Here is a 25,165-nt window from a genome sequence, read left to right as displayed (position 1 = left end):
GAAAAACGTGGTTTTGTCCAGCGTTTTTCCCTTCATATTTAAGGTACTATGCGCATGCATACCTATTGCGCGAAGCAATGGATTGATATTACAACTCCTGATTATAGTTTACTGCAGGATTAAATATTTTGAGCCGAGTCAGTATGTATTGTAGGACTAATGATATATGTTGTGAAATCTGTAGCATCCCGTATTATCAGGATGCACCCTCTAGTTCAGCTGATGACAGTAAACAACGTTGCACTTAAATCCATCTCGTTTCCGTCATTCTCATCTGAAATACCCAAAATGTTACGATATGACAGGCATTCGTAAGGTACTTATATTCTCTTGGTTTTTCACAAGGCATGAAATGTTGACAGCGATTTGGTCAAGTGGTTAATGTATCCAGTCAAGTCTGCAGATTAAGGATGTCATTTTCTATAAATCTTCAAACCTTTCTTAAAACTGATTCTGACTCACGTTGTGTCTAAGAAGCGTTGGAGGCCCCAGAGCCATCCTTTCAAGAAGCATACAAAAAGGTTTTCCGTACAGAATTTTAGATGATGCCATTCAATTTTATTGTGCTATGTGTTGCCTCCCTTTGCATGTGTACAGTACAAATTTATACAAACGCAGCAAGATTTCCCATGTTACTGTTGATGGTTTTACACTGATACGATCAGATCGGACTGAACAATCGGAAAGGAAAAGGGTGGTGGTGTCTGTGTTTATGTGAATAATAAATGGTGTCATGGCAATAACATAACAATCAAGCACACGTCATGCTCTCCGAACGCTGAAATTCTCATACTTGGACTCCGGCCATATTATCTACCACGAGAATTTTCACATATCATAGTCACTACAGTATATGTAGCGAGCAGTTCTGTTGCTAAGCATGCCGCTCTTGAAATCAGTCAGGCTTTACAAGATATTGAATCGACATCCCCGGATGCATTGTTCTCGATCAATGGAGATTTTAACCACTGTAAGCTACTGAGAGGGGCGGTGTTCAATACTACCAACACGTTACCTGCCCCACTCGTGGTACAGCGACCCTGGACTATTGTTACTCCAGCGTTAAGGAGGCTTATTCAGCTATCCAGCTACCATCTTTAGGACAGGCTGACCACAATCTCGTATTTCTTCGACCGAAGTATTGTCCCATTGTGCAGCGAGAGAAACCTCGAGTTATCCAGGTGAAAAAGTGGACTGCAGAAGCATCGAATAATCTTTAGAGTGCCTTTGATTGTACCGACTGGAATGTTTTCATTGATTCTAGTGCGGATATCAATGAATTGACTGAGACGACTGTGGATTACGTTCATTTCTGTGCAGAACTCATTATTCCCACAAAGGAGGTTAAGATCTACTCCAAGAACAAACCATGGATTACCAAACATTGCAAAGGTATTATCAACCGTAAGAAGCAGGTGTTTGCCTGTGGTGACGATGATTTAGTACAAATACAAAAGGAATTAAAGCGAGCCATTCGGAAGGAACGTATTAATTACAAACGGAAAATTGAATCACACTTCAAGGATAACAATATCAAGAAAAGTTTGGCAGGGTATGAAACTGATGAGTGGGTACGCCGGGAAAAACTCAAACTCTGACCAGGCTTTGTTGAATCCGACCATGAACATTTTACTTGCACTGAAGAGGTTCGCCTTGAGTTTCGCAAGCTTGTCCCATGTAAGTCTTCAGGGCCGGACAACCTTTCACCACGACTACTAGCATTGTGCGCCGATCAGTTATGCGGTATTTTTAGTATCATTTTTAACTACTCATTGATTAATCTGACTGTCCCGGACATATGGAAACAATCATGTATTATTCCGATTCCAAAGAAACCAAAGGTTACATGCATGAACGACCTTCGCCCTGTAGCCTTGACCTCAGTTGCCTTCAAAGCATGTGAACGTTTGGTTTTACCACAATTGAAAAGCCGAGCGAAAGATTTGACTGATCATTTCCAGTTTGCATACAGGAGTGATAGGAGCTGTGAAGACGATATTTTAAAGGCACACTTTCAGCTAGGAAATTGCTTATCTTGTCCCAACGTATTCCCCGATTAAAAAATAAAAACAATGCTGCCCTCTTCTCACAGCGGCAACATATTAATTTCTGTAATATGGCATTGTTATCCTTAGCTATAAACAGCATACGCAAATGGGTATCGCTACCGCGAAGGTATCAGGTTTCGGAGATTCGCCGCTCACAGTGTTGCGTAACCTATAGGCATACTGTGTAATTGTACTGTGTGCTAGCTATGCGAGTTTCTTTCCACTTGTTATGTACGCAATTTTTCGATTGGCTATATGGAACAGTGCATATTGTACTGCTGGGAAAACGCTATACCAGCTCGTAGAAGCAGGTAGTTGTTACGGAAGGAGTCATATGGGCCGTATGATCCCGTGCTGCCGATTTTTGTTGGAGAAATTGCTGTAGAAATAAAATGCGAATAGTTTCGTCGTGTAATTCTCTATAAACATGTGACTGACTTATGTACTTTTATTTGACGAAACGACTTGCTTCTGGCCTAACGTTCTTCCATACTTGAGTTCAAAATAAAATAAAACTGAGCAAACAGCTTATCCACTAGAGAGCCTGTGTAGAAAAAACACGCACATAATACAGACAGGTTACACGCTAAGAACGATGTAGCAAAAATTGCCCAACATTGAAGAATATAATTACTAGAAATTGGGGAAACATAGCACGTGAAACTTTTTTAGCATTCTTTGCTTAACTGTGTTTAGCACAGGTTTTTCCTAAACTTTTGGGTAACATTTTTCTTAAAAATTGGGCAAAACTTGAGTTGCTAAACTATGGGCAATGTCACATTTACCCAATATTTATGAAAATTTTTACCAAAAAGTTTAGGAAAAACCTGTGCTAAACACAGTTCAGCAAAAAGTGCTAATCATTCTTACGTGCTATGTTTCCCCAATTTCTAGCACTATTATATTCTCCAATGTTGGTCACTTTTTGCTACAGTTGATTTTTAGATTATACAACAATAACAAACATGCAAATCAAATCACAGAATAGACCAAAGTAAGTTTCTGATTCGCAAACTGCTTTATTTTTCACTTTCTCTTAAGCACATTTGGCAATTTATACAATTTCTCTTGCAGTTACTTATTCTTTTGTTTTCTATCTTGTGATATAAGTTTTAAGTTTATCTGCACATATATAATATGATTACATAAACATTCCCCAAAAGAATTTATCACTTGGGTTTAAATTGAACAGGCAAAAGTGTGATACCAAAAAAATAGAAATTGTTATCATACCGTACTGTAAAATATAGCCTGTAAATTTTGTAGAGTTTGCAAGTAAACCAGGCCTGAAATCTTGACTAACATGGCAAGAGGTTGATGATTTTAATGAAATTCCTGTTCAAAGTGAGGTAATCCCTTTCACTACTCTATTTAATTGAAAAAGCTAATATAAACCCTATAATATCGTTGTTGTTCTTATTATTATAACTGTTTGTTTTTCAGGGGGTGGTAGATGGTAAGTCACAGTTTTAACAAACATATCTTAATCGTTCCAATTAAATTTTCATTGCATGCTAAGTCAGGAAAATCTCAGGGCCTGGAACACAATACATGGAGGGCTTTTGAGATTGAGCTATATATCCAAATGCTTCTTGACTTTGCAATCCCTTCATGTACAGGCAGAGTACCAAAGTTTTTATACCCTCTGCTGATGTCATATGACTTATGATATACTGTATACGTCATATAAAGTATCTATGCCTAAATATAGAATTCATCAAAATGACAAGTTTATCAATACCACTCTATCTGAGGACAAAAAACCTAACAACAATATGATTTCACACCATACTAATTAAGAAACCAATCAAATAAACAACAATGTTGACCAACAAAACCCACCATATTACTGATGGTCAAAGACTTGAATCACTCATGTAGTTAAACAAATAAATCATTATATGGTAATTACATGTTATATTGATCTAACTTACAATGAATAACCCATGAAATATCTTTATGCTAACTGTTGATCAAGCTAATCAATTGTAATTAACTATCATATTATTTGTGATGTCAAACTAGTCAGTCATGTAGCTTACATAATAAATCAGTACCAACAAGGCAATGGTAACCAAACCAATCAGTCATAAACAATGTTACATAATATCACAATCAAGCTATTCAATCATAATCAACTGCTATATTAATGATAATATTCAGGTAAACAATTCAAGCTTAACCATCAAACTAGTCAAATCATGTTGGATGAAAGTGATCAACTAACACATAATATTCATGAAAAGTGAACTTAATCATTACAGCAAACAAAAGTCCATTATATAACTTACAACAGAAAAGTTACAACCAACACAGTAGAACAGGGTTATCAATGCAGGCAGTTACACGTAATAGCAGCTGGTGGTAAAATATCTTACATTAAGTTGTAATAGGCACGGAAAGCCTTCACAGAGCTTATTTCCTTTGTGATAGCTGTGTTCAACTCATAAATAATGCTTTGCAGAAATTGCCATGATACCTCACAGTCAGGCTGATACTCAATATCGAACACAAAGTGCATCTTGAAGCATGTGTCAATGGCTTTCAGCAGTGAGGTTGCAGGAAGAGGCTTTCTCTCAATCAGCACAAAAAATTGACGAGACTTCTGCTTTAAGTCCCAAAGAACTACAGTAAATGGCTGTGGATGTACCGTTTCATCTATATCTCCAGAAAAGGACTTGATGTTTGTCACGTTCTGTAATGATAAAGGATGTATAAATCATTCACATAAATGCTGACTGAAAGAGAGACACAGCTGATCAACAGACAGATGGACAAACAGACTTATGGCAGATATAAGGATGGAAAAAGGGTTGGCCAATAATTTATTTCACAATATCTATAATAAAGTTTTGTTATTAGCATAAATGAATGCATATCAGACAAATTGCTTACTGATATTGGCAACTGAGTAGACATCACTGTAAAGAAAAACATTGACAATACTAAACATTTTTTGACACCAAAATTCATGATATCCCCTGTTGACCGATGATACCATCAAAGATCTGAAAAAGCTTGTGATGTTGACTTTGACATATCAATATCTACTAACTGTGTAATAACAAATAATGCTATAAATATTGTGGGTATGGGATATACTGGACCAGTCTGAAGATAAATCTTGGTTTAACAACATTTTGTGGCATATCACAAGTGTAGGTTCATATGGTCATAGGGTGCCAACAGATATGTATAAATATCCAGCCTACATCATCTATGAACTGAATGAATATTCAATACTTACAGATCGGATGTCTATGAATGCCTTTACACCGGCAGACACTGACATAGATCCTTTGCCCTTCTTTCTCTTGTGCCGACTCTGAAATACATATGGCAGAGCAAAAAATCCCAAGTTCCTCTTCTGTCACTGTCGAAACGCAGAAAATAAATATGTACATTAAGACTGTTATACAAACTTGCAGGGTTTTAAAAATAGTTGCATAAACCCCTCGTGAGTGCACTGCCCTAAATCATGGGTTGCCATTTCCATTTTACTGCAGGGATGGGATACCTAAAATTTTAGGGGTGAAAAATATATGCTGAAACAGAAGTCAAAGGCAGTTGATTAAGGGAATTGCTCAATGTGTGTGTCTCCTGTCTGTGTCATATGAACCTTGAATTTACCAAGGTTTTACAATTGGTAATATAGACATTATTAAAATCACATCCTTCTTCTCACACACATACACACACATACTTCATACTATTAGTCAAAAGCTGTTTGTCTAAATTTTTCTCCTTTGGTAACATAACACAAAACTGTTTTACTGGTTTGTGATGCTTAATCCAACTTACAAAGTTTGCAGTCCCAAGGAAGTTCTTTCATCCATCCTGGAAAGTTCTTTTCTGTATATGATAAAATAACCGGGCAGACAGCTGGCCACTTCTCATACAATTTTTCTGCTGACTCTGGTTGAAGTACCTGGAAATCTTGTTCAATCTGTATATACATTAAAAAGGGAGAGTAAAGAAAACTATTCACTAAAGGAGAGCATTTGGAGAATGGAATGGGAAATAATTTGGTAAATCACTGATTGCACTGACGTAATGCTGAGGTTAGTGCAATGTCAATCACACAAAACCACTAGAAAGACCCAATGCAAAAAGGCATTGAGAAACAAGATCAATAAAGATAAGCTGCAGAGGTAGAAATTAATGAACAAATCCATTCATCCTAGTAACATTTACAATATGCTGATTTTTCAATACTTACCATGCCTGGAAGTAGTATCTTTGGATACTCCACAAGAGCTTCTTTGAAGCCTCTTGATTTGATCAACCTCTGTCTTCTCTTTGCTGTCTTTAGCATGTACTCTTCCATAGTAGCACGTGGCTGCTCATTATGTTCAAGCCACGTCTTCATCTTTTGGGTGTCCTCCTCAGACACAGAATCAGCTGAAATCAGAATGCAAAAATGCATAGCAGTTTCAATTAGGTAATAATAGGGTTCTATGGTCCACCTACAACTAAACATTAGATCTGATAGCTTCTACTCTTGAGCACATACACACATGCATATACTCAAGCATACACACACACGCACACTTAAGCCACTATGAATGCATATGCTTCTTTTTACTTCGAACCTATAAAACTAAGTTGTGATGAAACTTAATGTAAGCACCGAAATTGACAGATACTATTGGTTGAGGAAAGCATTTCTTATTGTCACTCTACTTTTTGAAGACAGCAATGTGATCTGAATGTAGTGAAATTCAATGCACAAACTTTTTCTTGTATTAACACCCCACTACCAGGTTACTCCTATTTGCTCATTCATCCGGGCTTTTTCCAAACATTAATGGAGTGCCAACATTCAAATCCCCAAGTCCACTTTGAACCCTTCCACCCCACCCTTACGCATCAACATCAGGATTAAAAAACTGTGTTGGTGTGAAACATTATTCTTGAAGCACAATGAATCTTTCCTTACATATCAACAAGTTCACTAAAAATTGACCAGCCAATTGGAACCCCCCTCCATCTACCAAGAGAATAAAAACAAAACATTTAGAAAATGTTCAACTGCCTAGTGCGGGTGAATTTTCTCATTCTCTACACTCCCTAACAGCTCCTATAGCCCAAGGGGTTCAAAACCTTTCATAAACCTATGGAACTTCCCAAGTTTGCTACACAATGATGCTTTCTTGTCAAGGTTCTTTCTTTATTCCCCCACCCCTACCCTCCACTGGTGAGGGGCCCTTCAATTCATTGTTGACTAAGTTACTCAAGTGTTTCACACTCACCAGTGTCTTCATCAGTATCATGCTTGCCTTCTGGTGATGTTGCTTCTTCAGTTGTGCTGTATTTCTTCACTCGTTTTCTACTGTATTTAAGATGCTCTTCCAACCAACCGCTCGCTGGTCTCCCACTGGTGCCTTTAGTGTAAAATGCCTCCTGCAAAATGAAATACCACCAATTTCACAATTAACTGTCCCAATCCCTTCAAAAAGTTAAACATTCTGCAATAATGTGTTTACTACAATAATTCCCTTTTTACTTGACACTGGTTATCAAATATTACTTGATGTTTTGTAAGTATGCTCACATTTGGTGCAAAATTTGAGTCTATTTGGATATTTCCTATGGCAAATCCAGCACAGGGGGTACAATATGCACCAACAGATAGTGGCACTCTCCTAACTACTGCCCCCCACACACACACATCCATTGGCCCCCCTCAGTCAACTCAGATGAAAATGTCTGATCACAACAATGGATTTTTCATTAGTCTTCAAGGGAATGAAAATCCATTCACCAGTACAAAAATAAGGCACTACCAACAGTTATTCAGATAGTAAAAATATGAAGATAAAATACTGGCACTAACATGTCCTCTGCCTCTTGAGTCCTTCAAGCATGGAAATGCAACCACTACTGCCTTTGCCAGAGACTCCTTCTGGAATGATGATGGCCTGTATATTTAAAACAACATAGTTACATAAAAATAGTTGAGATGCTTGGACCTGTTTTTCACCATGTAGGAATATAGACGTAAGTGATTGGTGTTCGAGGTATTGCCCCATGGGAACGGTGTATGTTTCAAAGCCCTAGCCCAGAGCAAATTTCACCAGCCTAAGCTGCTCTTCTTTTTATCGTTTCTGCTGTACATGCTGAAGGCCTATAATCATGAGGTGACAGTTGTTTGGAGAATACTTCAAAGGCATTGGAATTAATAACGACATAGACTCTAATAAAGCATGCAATAAAGCCACTAAAGCAAAATCCTCTTACCTCTTAAAAAGGACAAATAACTTTGGATGTGATCAGATTCCCTAGTGCCTGACAAATGCCCCCGAATCACACTTAAGGCAAAATACTGTTTAAACTGTATGTTGTACATTGAGCCCAGTAGATCCAAGTCCACGTCCAGTTCAAGTCCGAATCAAGAAGTCCCAGTCCAAGACTTTTCGAATCAGAGTTTAAGTCTAAGTCCACAGAAAATTAAATCAAGTCCAGAATCATATCTGAGTTAAGCTTAACTATTCTACTAGGCAACTTCTTCTGGAAGTTAAGGCATTCATATCTACTAGTTAAAGCATTCATATCTACTACGTCTTTTGCACTTACACGTAGTCACGTATAGCTATAATTCCAAAATAAACGAGTTCACCATCTTCATTGTTTAACACTGATTTGTTAATTGTCACACCATGCTCCTGCCTCAGTTTTACCAAGTTGACTAATCTCATCCAGGTCAATTTGGTTTCTCCTTCTGAGTTACAAGTAACTGATTTGTTGAAGTCACAGCGGTCTGAAATCAGGCTTATCTAGCTGCAGATATGAGTTACTCGACACTGGTTAACCATGACATTCATTGAGGTCTGAGACTCAGACCTGCACAAGGAAAATTAAGACCCAGACCATGCAGATCTTGTCTTGAGGCAGGTACTAGTCTTGGGTGCTAAAATTAACATTACATTGTAACGACATCAAATTGTATGAAAATGTATGGATAATACTTACTTGTGACCAAAACGAAGCACCAGCTCAGCTACACAGGAAGCCACAAGAATTCTCCTGTTGCTTGGGGTAAGCAATCCATCTTTTCTAATACTTGTTATCACTGACTGACCCCTTGCACTCAGCTTTAATATGTTTATTACATCCTGAAATGATAAGACATACACCATTAAAGTTTTGGCCTATAAAAAAGATCTGAACAGTACCATATTGCAGAAGTTGAAATGGCTATCTGACAGACTTTTTGAACAATTTGAAGTAAGGATGTTAAATATATTCATGAATCAGCATGAATGAATTACGTGGCAAATGAAGCATGACCCAATCAATGACAATCTTAGTTACAACCTAGACATCACCTAAGTCATTGAACATTCAATTGTCAACAATTACAAGAGAACAATCACTACTGAGTACCATTTTCATTGTCTCATTTTAAAAAACAGCTTGGTTGTCCCAACGAGCTTTTTGTTGGTGAGATTATTGACACTTTGCTAAACATTGGCCAAATTGAAAAGGCACTGATCATGTTTACCAAGTATGATTTGGCAAGAGTAAAGACACAGCATGCAATAATGCAGAACTGCTCAATTTTATAACTTACAAAGTATATTCGTGGCTGGAATCCATCTGATGAAGCAGAACTTGAAGACTCTCCTGAAGGACTTTCTTCACTGGATACAGGATCTGTTGTTCTAGATCCTGGGGAATGCAGAACTTTTGTACCATCAGGCATTGAAGTACTTGGGGGTCCCATTTCAATTGTGATATCATCTTCACTGCTAGGTTTCACATAGAAAGCTGCATTACAGTCATTACTAGTCGTGTTTGAATCCACCTGTGTACAGCAGTGAAGTTAACCCATCAATTGACCCACGTGAATGAATTAATACTGTAGGGTTGGATACTACTGTAGGACAACCAAAGCCAGTAGGATGGCCAAAGTCAACCAAGATTATGAAGTCACTGAGCAACGATCTGCAGTGGTTTTCATTTAATGAAATTGAAATCACAATCATATGTATTCTACAACCTATTTACAACAGCTTATTGCTACTATGATGTGTAATGATTCTAAAGCATATAAAATTAACTAAAATTGTTTGAACGGGTTATGATGTAATACAAGTTGTCTCCAACTTTGTTAGATTTTGAAACATGTAATGGCCTTTGTGACCTTACTTTGTCAAACTCCATTACTTTTTGCTCAGTTGACGGAAGCACTGCATAGGCATGGTAATGCCTATAAAAGTATTGTGTTTCCCAAATATCTAGCAATAATACAACCTTTCCTTCCAAAACAAACAATTTGTCAATTTGAGCAAATTCAGGCTCAGAGTCTTTTACACCAGTCACAATAATGACACCTTTCCTGAATTCATAGCTATGAAATGCAACACAATTAACAGACAACAGCAAATGGTTATCACCATTGCTTGGAATACCCAACATTTTCTGCAAATAGTCCCCATTTTCACACAAGTCTAAATCAACAACAGATTGACCATAAATTGCCATACTCTGAGTATCCCTGATATGCGGCTTTAACAAAAGGCTGAAACCATGCGCAACCTGGTACTTGTAGGCTAACGTTTTAGCAATATTTCTAAAGTTATTTGAACCTTAGCAAATAGTTTCAGTTGCTTATGTTTAGCTTCAAAGCGCATTGAACTGTACTGTTGGAGAGGGCCAAGGAGCCTAATGCAGTGTGGATAGTGCAAAAGAAAATGATGTTTCGGGATTAAATGCCTATCTGGAACTAACAGTTCTTGACATTACTAATTTTATAATATCAAGAAGCATCAGCAATAATTCCCACACATCACTATCCACCATAACCTTGTCACCAATAATAAGAGGTAAGGTAAACACAAGGCACATCATTTGTGATGCAGTTTGACCACTTGATCCGCTGGGATTTCTGAGAGAATTTTGGTGAATTAAAGTTGGCTGATTTCTTTTATCGGTGGAGCCATAACTGAAAGAGGATATTCTTTCATTGATTTCTTCAAGAGTGAAAGAACCATTGTCAATAAGTTGCTTGAGAATCAGCTTAACTTCGAGAGGAGCAATTCCCTCAAAAATGTCATGCATAACATCTACAGATGCATTTTCCAATACATGATAATAAGGTAGTTCATTTAAAACTGAAGATCTAGACAGTCCAGTTGTACTTAAGTTGTTCTCTGCTATGTCTGTTTCATAACTAATCTTGTTTCTGAGAAGATTGCATTCTTCTTGTAACAGAATTTCAGCTCTCATACGGTGAACTTTACAAAATCTGCAGTAATAGTTCGCGGAAAAACTACCAGCAAAACCAAGCATGTTATGGAGTCCAAGATTATCACCAATTACCTGAAATAATTTGGGTTTAACAATACCTGCATAGTCAGGACAATTCAATTCTAAACCATGCTCATATAGAACATGGAGATCTTCCTTGATTTGGTACAATACTGTATCCATTCCATATTCAGAAAGAATGGCTGATTTTACAAGAGCAAGTAAGTGTATATTGTTCAGATTACATTGGAGATCCTGTGGCAAGTTCAAAATGTTTATGTAGAAGGCACAAAGTTTATGCATGCATTTTTTAGATCCAAGAGGATTAGCAGTTTCGAACTCATCACTATACAAAAGCAATTTGATTTGAGGGCAATTATTGTCCCCAATGGGTGGTTGCTTCTTCACCAATTTGCCATCTAGGAAGGTTGCTATTTCCCCTGGTATGGGGGTAATGCACTGCTGTAAAATCAAAGGCATTACACCTGGTTGCTCCAAAGTTCTTTTAAGTAGCTTTGAAAGAGGAACATATTGGTATGTGTCATTTTTTAGTACTTGCATGGCCACTCCATCATTCCTATTGACTTCAGATTGAAAATTTTGGCCAATTATTTTCTCTTCTCGCAGCACTAGTGCATTCTTCAATTTCAAATATTTAATTTGCTTGTACTCGGAAGAAAGTTCTGCAAATAGATCCATGCCTTGAAAACAATTCAGTATTTCTTGGACTTGGTTGTCTTTCCATCCTAACTCAGTTTGAAGTGCTTTAAGTTTTTTTCTGTTTTCTTTTTAAGTGTCATCACAACTGTTTTCAACAACTCTCTAACTTGATTCACTATTTCATTTGATGCAGAGTAGGGAATGCTATTGTATGATTTAAGTGTTGCAATAAAGGTAATTATTGCATCACTAATAACATCAACATCCATGTCTTCTTCAATCTGCTCATCAAGATCCATGTCACCTATATCATTATCCCCACCTGAACTGTCCTCAATGTAGCAAACAGCAGGCATTTCTGGTTGACCAGTACCAGCAACGATTGCATGTACTTCACCATGACAATTTGAAACATTTGTCTCTTCTCTGCAATGAATTTCTAAAAGATGCCTTTTGAAGCAAAATACTTTGTTACAAGTTGCATAGCAGTTGTCCTGCATGCACACTAGTTTTGTTCCAGTTCCGGAATGAATGCCATGTATGTATTTTAAATGACCAAGCAGAGCTTCTACACTTGCCACTTGTAATGTAGCCAGACACTTGAAGCATACTAATAACATGATAGTAACTATAAGTAGTAAAGTAATTTTATGCAGAAACAGTGGTCATAATACTAACATAGCTTTTCAATCTGTAGGCAAACTTGACACGGAGCCCAACTTTTGGAATCAGCTCTTTCAGTGAAGTTTCATCAAGAAGTTTGAATGATTCAAGGTCGATCTCATTGTCTGAAAGAAACAACAAACAAGTAAAAAACAATTATTACTTTAAAAGCTATTTATATTTATGTGAATATTGTGATCAAAACAATTTGAGAAAACTACTGACCAATGTTTGAAATTGGTAACCTAGGTGGCTTTAAAAGACCAACTGAATGCAAATTAAAGAAAACATAGACCACCATTCCTGTAAATACTAACAGAGCACAAGCCAACTCCTGAATAAAAAATCAAAACAAGCAAACTTGTCAGCTGTCGATTTTTTTTCTAGAGATGTGCCCCTGTCGGGCGGCTCCACCCAGCCCTAGTAATTTCCGCCTGGCAATAATTAAAAAATCCCGCCCGGCGCTTTATTCATTTCATTCATTTATTTTTCCATTTTCTCACAATGTTTATAAAATAATAGGACTGTGAAGACAATACCATGCAAAGAAAATAATAAGTAGTAATTCAAATAAAAGAAAAATAATGGAAATTACGGAGAGAAAATGGTGGAAGGGCTTGGAAGCCGTAGCTTGTACAAGAAGCCCACCAAGAATAAAGGTAACAAGTATATCTTATATCCATTTGGTGCGGGCAAATCTCTACCGTAGAGGCCTATTCCTGATAGAAAATTCAAAATTCTACTTTTAATAGTTTCTTATAATTTTCCAAAAACCAATCTTATTATCATGATAGTCATGCAAACTACAATAACAAACTTTCATAATGCATCGGTTCATATAGTTAGCCTACATAGGCCTACAATCGCCAACATACTTTGCGCGTAACCAACCTACAGCTATTGTAGTATTGTACGTGTTACTATTTGCCGCACAGCAGATTCATAACAATGAAACAGAGCAGTCTCAGTTTAATATGCAAGTTCTATTTGATTACACTGTACCTATTGTGCTGCGCTTTTGAGGCTAGATGTACAACAGCGAAACTGCTGTACATAGTAGGTATCAATGTAATCTAAACACTATATTTGTGCTGCTAATTAGATAGTTTAATAAAGAAATGTTTACATCAAATCGAGGAACAGACTAGGCCATACAGGATGAAAACTGATTGGGAATTGAAATACTGTAGCAACTCACAATACTTAACGGTTTTCAAATAAGTACATGATTTATTTTTAAACTTACAGATTTTCCTTAAAGAACTCGAAGAACGGTTAATTGTCCTTTTCATTCACACAATGTCGGCCTAGGTGAAATGTTATACAGGCTTGAGCTTTACAAAGTGGTCGTGCATGGGACACCCCCTCCCCAATAATTAAGACTAGAGGGAAATAGCTAAACCATAACTGAGTGGTGGATATAGCATAATTGCGGTAGGCTGGGCTAAGGCCTGGTCCTATGTTGGACCTCCAGTAATCCAGCATAGCTAGTCTATTACAGGTCTCAATTGCAACCTAGGCCTAAGCAACATTTCAACTGGTAAAAACTCTGTAACTAGGCCTAGGCTAATCATGGTGTTAGGCTCACCAAATCATCACTATCACAAAGAATGAGTTCGAAATGTCTGGCCAAGACTAGGCCCTTGGTGCATACTTTCGGTGGAGCGTGACCACAGTTTCTGTGTACTAGCCTAGCCCATTATCATATTCATAACATAAGACTTCACATTACATCTTAACACTAATAATACCTACTTGCTAAGCTAAAATTTAAAACGTTACTGTTACTACTTCTAGGCTAACGTATATGCCTACAACAAATAGTAACGGCGACCTAGCCTCGCGTTAGGCCAACGGACGGAAGTTAAAATCGTGTATGCCGCACATGCATAGTTTTACGGTTTTGGCGAAGGAAATTACAAATAACTACCTTCAAAAGTCTCTATTAGCTCATCCATTCCCCATCTGGTGAGAATTGATTTGACTTCAGGCTCTGACATGATGAATTACGGCCATAGAGCAAGTATTACGACAAATCACCGTTTGCTTTTCGGAGCTTGAGACTGCGCACAGGTACGGTATGGCGCGATTGCAGTGCAGAACAATGAAGGCCAAACGAATTTGTTGCACGCAACACTCTTTGTGCTCAACTATTTGGCACAAACCCTTTGCTAAGTGCATGAAGCAACATTTTGCTTACAAACATAGTAATTGACTCTCAGGAGTTGGGCAATTTTTGCCCAAAAAATTATTACCCAACTAAATTTGCCCAACAGTTCTTAGTGTGTAATGAGCATGGTGAACACAAAGAGATAGATGTAAGGGGATTAGTAGACAAGGGATGGGGGGAAGAGGAGAGGTAGGAGATAAACAGTGGAGGACAGAGAGAGGATTAAGGGAAGGGGTAGGGAATAAACTGGAGAAGCACAAAGACAGAAAGGTGTGGAGAAAAAAAAAGATGGAAAAAGCTCTGAGAAGATGGGGGGAGGGGGCAAGGGGAGACGGAGGGGGAAAGAAGAACAGTTAGTCATGTCCTTCCTGAATGTTGAGCCCATGAGGTTGAATGGTGCGAAGGCGTAGCATCCACAACCTCTCTTTGCTGATTCGCACTAGCTCAGGATGGCTACCTAAGGATGCAATCCCCTATAGAGACATGTCGTTAATGGTATGGTTGCATAGCTCCCAACCTTGAGAAGGCAAATGCTGGTCCATGCCACGAATTATATGGGGAGGGGGTGTCCCCCCTTCCCTTTTGATTTTTTTTGTGGAATCCTGGTGGTGCCTACATGTAAAATGGTGGCACCTAAAAAGGGTTTTATGACCGAAAATTTTCTCACAAATATGCATTTTTTGGTGTGTAACATAAATAAATTGAATAGTAGGTGATAATTCATTCTTGCCCGTGGCATGAAAATGTTCGCTGCTCGCCCCAATGAAATGAAATATAGCCTAATTTGAGGTTGAAATGATGCTGTAAAGGTTTAAACTCCATTATGCTAAATGCTAAAGAAATGATGGTTGCTAAGTCAAAATTAGATGCAATTTTTGTTGGTATACTTGCGCGGGTCAGCGGGTTTATGTGTAAGAATGCGGGTCCAACCCGCGAATTGCAGGTCAGTTGGGAGGTCTGTGGTTAGGAAGGTTAAAGTGTTCTCCAAAAAAAAAAAAAAAAAATGAATGACCTTCGGCACAGGGGTAAACTGGACTCCTCCGGCTGCCTTTGTAGTTATGTGCATTACTACAAACATATGGTGGCTTCCACGGCAACTCTCGACCACAGTATGCTGTATTGGCCCTAAATAAAGCAGATATTCAAATATGGTTATCTTTGGTGAAAGTTTTGAAACTGGTTTTATTACCACCTTCAGGAAATTTACCTCACTGGGACATTCAGGCATCTTATGCTTTCAATTAGAATGCCTTAGAACAATTTGGAAAGTAAAGACCTCTAGGAACATTCTTTTTTGAAATATTCTAGCAATAATAGCATGCTAAATTGGGGCCAATACTACATAGCCTACCTTTAAAATATCCTATAACCTACTATGGATAAACACTATCTAATATGGAAGAAATGCTTTGGTTAAAGTATGGATATGGTCACTTTAACATTAAGAAATGCAAGTGAGATAGTGGTCAGTTTTCCCTGCTCAAGGTTATTGTAGTTGAACTGAATGTATAGAACTGTACAGATGCAATCAATGTGTTAAAAATAAAAACATGTTACAATACTGACTTAACTAACTTTAGAAGCAATACAAACAATAGTAGGGCAGTGTTCCAAATACGGAATGCAAGAACATATACCCAAATAAGGCTCGGAGACGCCATGCCTCCATTGTGGAACTTCTCCATGATAAGTATAGCAGCCTTACATGCAAAAGAAAGTTTGCCAAAACTTCAAAAGACCCTATAATGTCCCCTGCATTTCAAACATCTCCATCTGCCGCTATCTCCATCTGCCACTGGGGTTATCATGAGAGCACTGAATGAACTGTTTTATCACTACTAGCTGCAAGTTAGAGTACCTCTTCAACACTCTATGACATCACAATATATATTATGTTAAATTGATCTCACACAATACAAAATCAAGACAAGTTATTCTGTACCAACAATAAATAACCCAAGATCAATGTCACATTAGAACTACTGGTATGACTGAACAAACTACAGTACGTAAACAGATCAGATATTGCTATCATGGAAAGCCAAATAGTGTAAATAAAGTATGTAGTGAAACAAATATTCAATCATTTAGTTGATTATATAATATGACACAGTTGTAACTTTGATGACATCAATTATGTAGTTTTACTTACACTATGAATGATCATGCAAATCAATGCTAAATACTACAGAAAGGAGAAGGATACATAACGCACTGAATACAACAATCAATGTTTAACACCATAGAGAAGATAAATTCTTATGATACATTGCACTAGCTTAGTAACTTCATTTTACTGAGACACCAAGTTTGTTGTTATCTGTTATGGTACAGTGTGCTTTTTACGTGACCCGTCATACGGGATACAAAACGTCACGGCCAAACGGCACTACCAAACCATCCCATTCTTACAAACGAACCTCAGGTCAAGCGAGCCAAAAAAAGTACATACGCTCACCGACCTGTACAGACAAAACGCCCAACCCCCCACTGAAATATTAAAAAACTACAAAAGGACGACCAGCACGCAGCGAAACAAAACACCCTTCCCCAGCACACCACCGTCCAAAAAAGGCAGCCCTAGATAAACGGCGAAAATCGCCTTCAACCTGAAGGCGAATGTCAGACTTCACCGCCTCCAGGACTGCCTGCCAACTGGCAAATTTCCCCCTAAAAACAACATCACAAGTTTTTTTACAACAGAACAAACATAAATAATACGCTGCAACACAGCAACGGAACAAACTGGAGGATCTAATCCATATAAAACAAAACCCTGTCCTACCGACCAGGAACGGTCTCCCGTTAAACGGTCGGTCCAGGACTGAAACCACTCCCACAAGTTCAAAACAAAGGGGCAATGCCAAAAAACATGGGCAGTACTCTCTAAGCTGTCACAGCCGGTCCTCGGGCACAGTCCATCACCCAATCGCCAGTGATACCTTTTCAAATTGGTCACCAAGGCACCGTGTGCAATTCTCCATGCAAGATCACGGAGCCTGCAACCATTCAGCCTTGAATGCACCGAACGCCATATTTCGACAGGATGACGTCCCTGTACAAAAATTGCATTCAAGGCCCTATCCCGCAAGGAACTGAGAACGAGGGCCGGCCGTGACAGGTCAACAGGGGGCAACTCAATAAGAGCGGAGCAAATGACACGCACCACTCTGCTTGGTGTGCTACTATGCGGTTCTCTGTTGCTAAACAGCGCCGGAACCCATTGACGCAAGTGCAACCCGCCCCAAAAACGTTCAAAATATGAAGAAGGCAACCCTGGGTCAGTTACGGCTACAAACAATTACTTAAATAACAAACAAGTTAACTTACTTCCCAGATGAACCACCCCTAGTCCCCCCTTCTCCAGTTTTTGGTACAATATCGCCCTCTTGACCAGCTCTGTACCAACAGACCATATGAATGAAAAATTGGCCCTCTCAAACCGCACCAGGACGCGACGCGGAATTGGGTACACCGCGCCCGGGTACCACAAGATGGGCGAAACGAAACGATTAATAACGGTGACTTTCCCCAAGATCGAAAGCCAGCGGGTGCCAAAGGTTTCGAGTCTGCTCTCAAATACCTCAGCCCTCTCGCTCCAGGTGACATCACAAGGTGCATCGTAGCCGAACCATATACCATTAATTTTGATATTCTGATCCGACCACGACGCACCGAATGGTAAGTCTCTGTATCTCCAGCTACCAAGACGAAGGCCCTTTGTCTTTTCTGGATTCAACTTCGCCCGGTAGCTCTCTCAAAAAATAGATAAATCCTGCGAGAGTGCGCGAAAGGAGCCCAGACTCGAAACAACACATGTCACGTCATCTGCATATTGAGCGCATTTCACTTTGGCACCCCCTGGCACAACGAATGGAACAAGTCTGGAGTCCCTTTCCAAAAGACGAGAGAAGGACTGGCTAAACAAAACATAAAGTAATGGAGACAGAGGGCACCCCTGGCGCACCCCCCTCTCTACGTTAAAAACCTCCGAACAAAACCCATTTACGGTAACAGAACTGAAACTTTCTTGATACAAAACAGAAATCCATTTACGAAAATTTGGGTGCAACTGAAACGTCTCCAATACATTCATTACAAAACCGCGATCCACCATGTCAAAGGCCTTCTGCTGGTCCAGAGACACCAATGCACATGGCAGATCACGCTCAATAACAAAGTCGGTCAAGTCGCGCATCAAGCACAAGTTCTGCTGGATGCAATGACCCTTCACTGCACAAGTCTGGAGATCACCCACAAGATGCGGCATAGCCAGTGCAAGGCGGTTGCACAAAGCCTTAGCCAGCAACTTGTAGTCCACATTTAACAAGGTGATCGGACGCTTGTTACGGGGGATCCAAGGGGTCCCCAGACTTGGGCTGCAAAGTAATCAAGCCCAGACGTTGACTTTGGTTTAACAGTCCGTTTTGGAAGGCGTCCTCGAAGACGGCTCTGATGTCGGGTCCTATTATTGCCCAGAAGGTTCGGTAGAACTCCCTCGGAAGCCCGTCCGAACTTGGGGACTTGCCATTCTTCATCTTCGAAAGCGCCTTCCAAAGCTCAACAGTGGTTATTTCGCCCCCCCCCCAAAAAATATCATTGACATCGTGGGGAACGGTTTTTGTGATTCCCCTCAATAAATCAGCCTGTGCCGACAAGTCGACATTGCCACGCGTAAACAAACTCGAATAATACTCTTTATATACGCGGACAATGCCGTGAGGGTCACTAACCACGGTCCCATCAGTAGCGCGCACAGACGAGACGCGTCTGTCACCTGCCGATGAGCTAACGGACTGGTAAAACCTCAGTGAAGGGCGCTCCTCGGCTTCCACCGCTTCGACACGGGCCCTGACGCGGGCACCGTGGTACTTTTCATCGAGATAAGTCTGCAAAGCGATGACAGCCAAAGGGTCGCTAAACTTCACCTCCGCGCACAGCTTCGAGAATTTTTCTCTTCGACGCCGTGCGCGGGTCACGCAATACTGAATTGCGTAGCGTTTCATGCGCAACTTGACATCATCCCACCATTGGGATGTAGAAGCAAAGGCCGGCTTCAATGTTTGCCATCCTTTGTACCTGGTCTCGAAACCCTGGCGGAACTCTGCCTCGCCAAGAATCCGACAGTTAAGCTTCCATACGCCCCGCCCGATGGGGAAAATGGAAGGCAAAACAAAACGTGCTACTACAGTGTCATGGTCAGAGAGCGGACAGCTGAGCGTCTCGCAACCCGAAAATGTAAAACTCACGGGCGCATACACTCGATCTATCCTGGAGGCATCTTCTCCGTTAGGCCTCACCCACGTATACACCGTACTACACGGGTGCATATGCCTCCAGACATCGGCTAAAAGGTGTGCCGAAGTGAATCTGTCCAATTCTGTGATCCAAGCGTCGGGACTAGCAAACACAGAAGCCCCGAGTCTGTCAAGACCCGAGTCTGGGACACAGTTAAAGTCTCCGACCATGACACATGGAGCACTACCAGGAACAACGGAAGGCAGTGTGTTAACAAATTCTCGTCTAGCAGAAGGCCGATTGGGAGCATACACATTGCAGAGGGAGATGTTACCCTGTGGATACTTGAAAAGAATGCAAACCAATCGGCCCTCGTGATCCGTCTCCACTCTAGTGGCACAACCCGCCTGACGAGGTGACAGAAGGATGACAGTGCCACAGGATGAAGACGAACCAAACGAAGCATGCAGCCCACCACCCTACTCATAAGCCCATAGAGGGACATCTTCCAAAATATGTGTTTCTTGCAGGCAAACGCAGTCGACCTCCATTGACCTCCAATATTGGAAAATGCGACTGCGCTTGCGATGATCCCTCATGCCATTCACGTTGAAAGTGGCAACTGAAAATGTATGGGCCATGAGAGGGCAATGGGGCAAAACTACGCCGACGACGATTCTGTAAGCTTCAAGCGCGCTCTAGACGACATATCGTCGTCCGAGTCGTCACTTGAGGCCGACCTTTTTAGAGAGGGTTCCCCCATCTCGTCGTACCAGCTCGTCCCAGTGGCACGTTTCGGCTCGACGATCACCGAGCCTCCGGAGTCGCTGTCAGACATAGCCTCCGGAGACCCGACGACCTCGTCGTCGTCAGACAGAGTCTCCGGATCTGGCGATACCGGCGGCGGACTTGGGATGGAACTGGACAGGTTGATGGGGGAAGCTGGTGGAGACCCCGTGTCCGCTTCGCTGTGTGGTGGAGACGGTGCGGGCACGGGGGTGATGGGGGAAGCTGGTGGAGACTTTCTCGGTGCGGGCACGGGGTTGGGGTCTGCAACTACGGGGGAGGGTGAACCAGGTGCGGGAGGTGAACCCTCACCCGGTTTCCCCTCCTTGCGTGGAGCTTCCTCCGAGGCAGTAGGTGCGCCACAACTTGGCGCCTTTGCTTGACCCCCACTCTTTGTCATAAAGACATAAGAGGACAAGCGCGAAAAACATGCCCCTCCTTCCCACAGAGTGAGCACACAACTTCGCTTGGGCAAGCAGAGGTATCATGCCCAAGACGAAGGCAGCGCCCTCACTTTTTGTTTGGGCATCCCTTGGCTTCGTGCCCGGTCTCCCCACACCTGAAGCAGGTACGGGGCTGACCGGGGTAACGCACGTGAGCTTTATGCCCAGCAATAAAAAGGAAGGAGGGAATGTCCTGCTTGAGGTCGATCCGAACCTGTCGGTGCCCGTTCAACACCCCAGGGGCCTGTGCGTAGGAGCACATTTTGATGGCCTTGACAGCCCCAAACCGACCTAAAACAGTTGCAACCGACCTAAAACAAGTTCCTGACGCACCTCTAGTCCTACGTGGATGACAGTTACCCATACTCGTATGGAGTAACTGTCAAACCTTCAACCCCACTCATCAACGTGACACCCTTCTGCCGGGTCACGTCACTGGTAAAACGTACATCATAAGTATTACGACCCTGGAGAGCTTGCAACGCATCAACCTCTCCAGGCACAACAACACCCTTACTCTTTAAAATACTAAAAACTTGCACCGGTGGAACCGCTTGTTCACCGGTGAAGGTTAACTTAACAATTTTGGAATCAAACTGAAAACGATATACGATAACTATATACGACAAACGCACACACCCGCCTGGCGGGAAGTACAGCACAGTACAGTAAGGTAAGAAAGTAGCTGTATCAGATGCGAGAGCGAAAAACACGTCTGCACTCCACGAAAGCCGTATATCGTGGTACAGTTTCTTCAATTGTCTTGAAGCCTTGTGATATCTTCATTCTGGATACTTGTTACTCCCATTGTCCACTCTTGTGTCCTTGATGTATGGTATTTAAATAGGCTGAGAAACTGCTTTGACATCAGGTATTTCAAAATTGTCCGTATCCATGTTAACGACGTTCACTATGCAAATCCATGGCTTTCACTAGAGAACAAGAAATAAGACAATCATCTTACTTAAAGTAGAGAAGCACACATATATTAATGAAACAATCCAACACAAATACTTCCAGTTCCAACCCTTATATCTGCTTGCAAAACATCCATCATGCCATAACGCTATGCTGTGCTGTACTGTTCCTCTAAAGGATGTTCTGTACATCTGTAATGTGAAATGAAAATGGGAAAAAGACATATTTATGGCATTGTGTGAGGACAGAAGTGTCAGAAAGATATACCTGTTCAAATGATTTTCCAAGATATGATTTATTTGATTTTAATTGCAAAAGAGACATTCAGGCTAACAGCCAAGGTAACTGGGTTGGAGCCAGCATAAATGTTATGTTTGTTTATTCACCGAGATTGTAACTTCCACTCATTGTAATAACTAAAAATTATTGTCCAAATCTGGGTGAAATTAGACCCCTTAATGATGCCCCTAACATGTTAAACTAGAAATATAGCTCACACTCAAAATTTGCCAAAAATGTCAATGTCTTTGCTGATATGAAACTATATGCACATGACAACCTGACCAGATGACAACTACAGTATAGGCAGTTAAGAGTAACTATCTTTAAGCAGTGCACAAGTACTGTATGTACAAATGATGCCACATCATCATGAAACATAAAAAGAAAACATAAGAAAAGAATAAATGTGCAATTTTTGAACACAAACTGCTTAAGACAGGTAGGTAGCACATTGATAAATGTCTTTATTTTTCAGAGATAAGGAAAAATACTACAGGTACTGTTATCATTAACTTGTGGGGTTGGAACATTTTTGGCTCCCTCACATTTACAGACCTCCAGTGAGTCCAGTGGCTTTATTAGCACCATATTTAGCACTACAAGACCTACAGACCTAGTTAAAATGTAGACTTATTTACAGTATGGAATGGTTACAGTATGTACATCAACAAATTACCACTGGGGTATAGCTGCTGGAGTGCATTGCTGCATCAGCCTCTGTTGGGCATAGCCTTTTGTTGAGGAACTGGTGTTATCTTTTCTGGTTGACCAGTTTGGATACCAACCTCTCGAGTTTCTTAATTGAGCACACACCTTCACCTGAAAAAGACAAATAATACCGGGATGTGCAAAGTTAATAATATATCAGAATGCAATACTGTACACATAGCAGGGAAGTGCTCATGAATATTTGAGTGCCAGGCAGATTGGGCGGTAGTGTGATCCACACCCTGGGAGAGGGATTTCATGGGTGGGGTACCCCCCCAATGGACAAATTTTGCACATGAGGTATGCTTAGGTGGTGCTATATTCATATTCTGAGCCATATATTCTCCCAGATTTTGGTTCTGGTAAAACTTCTTAAATTATCATCAAAAAGTGCTGGGCGAAAAAGGTTAAATACTGTTTGTGCGGGGCGGCATTCAGAACTGCTGGGCGCAGCTGCCCAGTGTGAGCAAATCCATGACATAGTGAATTATATAACTTCCAATATAAATTACTGAATACCACATTTTGCCCTTCACTAAATAATCAACAATTGAAATCAATTTTGCAAGCACAGAACAGTAATTACACTACTAGTTAATACAGAACTTTGCTATTGGCAGCATAAATTCATCACATCTGCTTTATGATTTACAGTATGTTTAGTGTCAACTCTGCAAGTATTCAGGAATGGTTCATTTACTAATCTAGTGCAAACCTAAACTAGTGATGTGCAACAATTTCTATGATATTTCTTATTTCTATGTTAGTAGTATACACCTGGAGTATTATAACTCATCTACTAATACCTTACATACACTAAATGTCATAACGTTTGATGTTACAATGGCAATGTCCCAGTAGGCTTGCTCATACACTAATATGTCACCAAATTTCATCATGTTCAGGGATGCATAATTGCTTTCAAAAATATAGCTAGGTTTTGCTTATTTCCAAGACTGAAAATTATGGAATATTCTACAGGTGTGCCCTAAACAATGAAGTGTTTAAAAGATACTATAGAAACATGATATGGTATATTATGGGCGACCATTCTAGTTCTCTCTCAAATCAGTAGTATCATTTTCATTTTGTATAATTTTTGGAACTGCATGATCAGATTATGTGTAGAGCTATGAAGCCTATGATGTTGTTATATTTTGGCAAATGTCTTTAATTTCTATATCATGATGAAATTATCAATTATTGTAAGACGGACTCAACGACCCCCCGGAATGGTGCGTCATGTCCGATGAAGCGCATATTTGGTGCGTTATTACAACTACAATATGTGCGTCAGTGTGCCATGCATGGTGTATCCTTTAAATTAAATGTAATAAATTTTGTCGAACATAAAATGGTGGCATTCACAATTATTGGTCACATTGATTTGTTTATGTTGTCCTTCATTTTATGATTAAAGAACGATGATAGCAAACTATCATGTTATGAATGCAGAAATATGTGAACAGTATCCTTCACTAATTCAACAAAGGAGCCTGTAGAGCTAGTGTAGCTTCTTTCTGAGAAGGCTTTTGAGTTTTGAATTAATTTGGAAAACTTAGTTATCACTTTACATAGTTACAGTTACCAGGAAAAGCCGCTACCGTTTTTTAAGTTACTATACCAAGTCGGGAGTATTATAGGCAATACTCTAATTTGGGATAGAAAGAGTTTTAATGAATGCGTACATTTTTTCTTTGCAAGTGGAGAATCATCCACAGCTAAAGTGGCTATGCGGATTGACAAACAAGTGAAGCAAAGTAAAAACCCTAGCCTATGCATATTAGACTTAAAAAAGTAAAAGAACCCAATGCCTTAGTAACTTCATTCATCTTGGAGTTGCTCAGCAGATTCGAGGGTATTTCACTACTTAAGAACCCATTCTCAGACCCCCCAAAAAAAGAGAAAACTGAAATGGCTACATAAACTAGTAGTCTATAACTGAGAATGAGCGTGCATGCAAATATGCAGTAAATTTTCAAGTTGTCAGACTTATT

The 25,165-nt window shown here is 40.1% G+C and overlaps 1 protein-coding gene across 3 annotated transcripts; it reads right to left on the bottom strand.

The window, feature by feature from the left end:
• Positions 1 to 2,899: 2,899 nt before the first annotated feature.
• Positions 2,900 to 14,899, bottom strand: LOC139954676 (uncharacterized). 3 transcript variants are annotated; one of them, XM_071954593.1, is made up of 10 exons: positions 14,554 to 14,899; positions 12,639 to 12,748; positions 9,622 to 9,855; positions 9,021 to 9,163; positions 7,885 to 7,969; positions 7,301 to 7,451; positions 6,268 to 6,449; positions 5,850 to 5,994; positions 5,296 to 5,421; positions 2,900 to 4,743 (listed from the first exon to the last, which is right to left on the bottom strand). In XM_071954593.1, coding segments are annotated over exons 1-10 (1,248 nt in total). In that variant the 5' UTR covers positions 14,624 to 14,899; the 3' UTR covers positions 2,900 to 4,741. The 3 variants fall into 3 exon arrangements, with proteins under 3 accessions (XP_071810694.1, XP_071810695.1, XP_071810693.1); XM_071954594.1 differs by lacking the exon at positions 2,900 to 4,743 and having other exon boundaries at positions 4,850 to 5,421; positions 14,212 to 14,899; XM_071954592.1 differs by lacking the exon at positions 2,900 to 4,743 and having other exon boundaries at positions 4,850 to 5,421.
• Between the last annotated feature and the right edge of the window lie 10,266 nt (positions 14,900 to 25,165).

Source organism: Apostichopus japonicus, chromosome 17, assembly GCF_037975245.1.
Source record: "Apostichopus japonicus isolate 1M-3 chromosome 17, ASM3797524v1, whole genome shotgun sequence".
NCBI lineage: Eukaryota > Metazoa > Echinodermata > Holothuroidea > Aspidochirotida > Stichopodidae > Apostichopus > Apostichopus japonicus.
The sequence above is the reverse complement of the archived record's forward strand: the minus strand, read 5'-3'. Positions and strand labels throughout refer to the sequence as shown.

Bases quoted from the DNA above. Each gene is read 5' to 3' on its own strand.
- LOC139954676 (XM_071954592.1), bottom strand. From the start codon at position 14,623: ATGTCAGAGCCTGAAGTCAAATCAATTCTCACCAGATGGGGAATGGAT. The intron at 9,164-9,621 runs GTAAGTTATAAA...TTATCATTTCAG, and splicing joins TCCAGCCACGAATATACTTT to GATGTAATAAACATATTAAA. The intron at 5,422-5,849 runs GTAAGTTGGATT...GCGTTTCGACAG, and splicing joins TCCTTGGGACTGCAAACTTT to TGACAGAAGAGGAACTTGGG.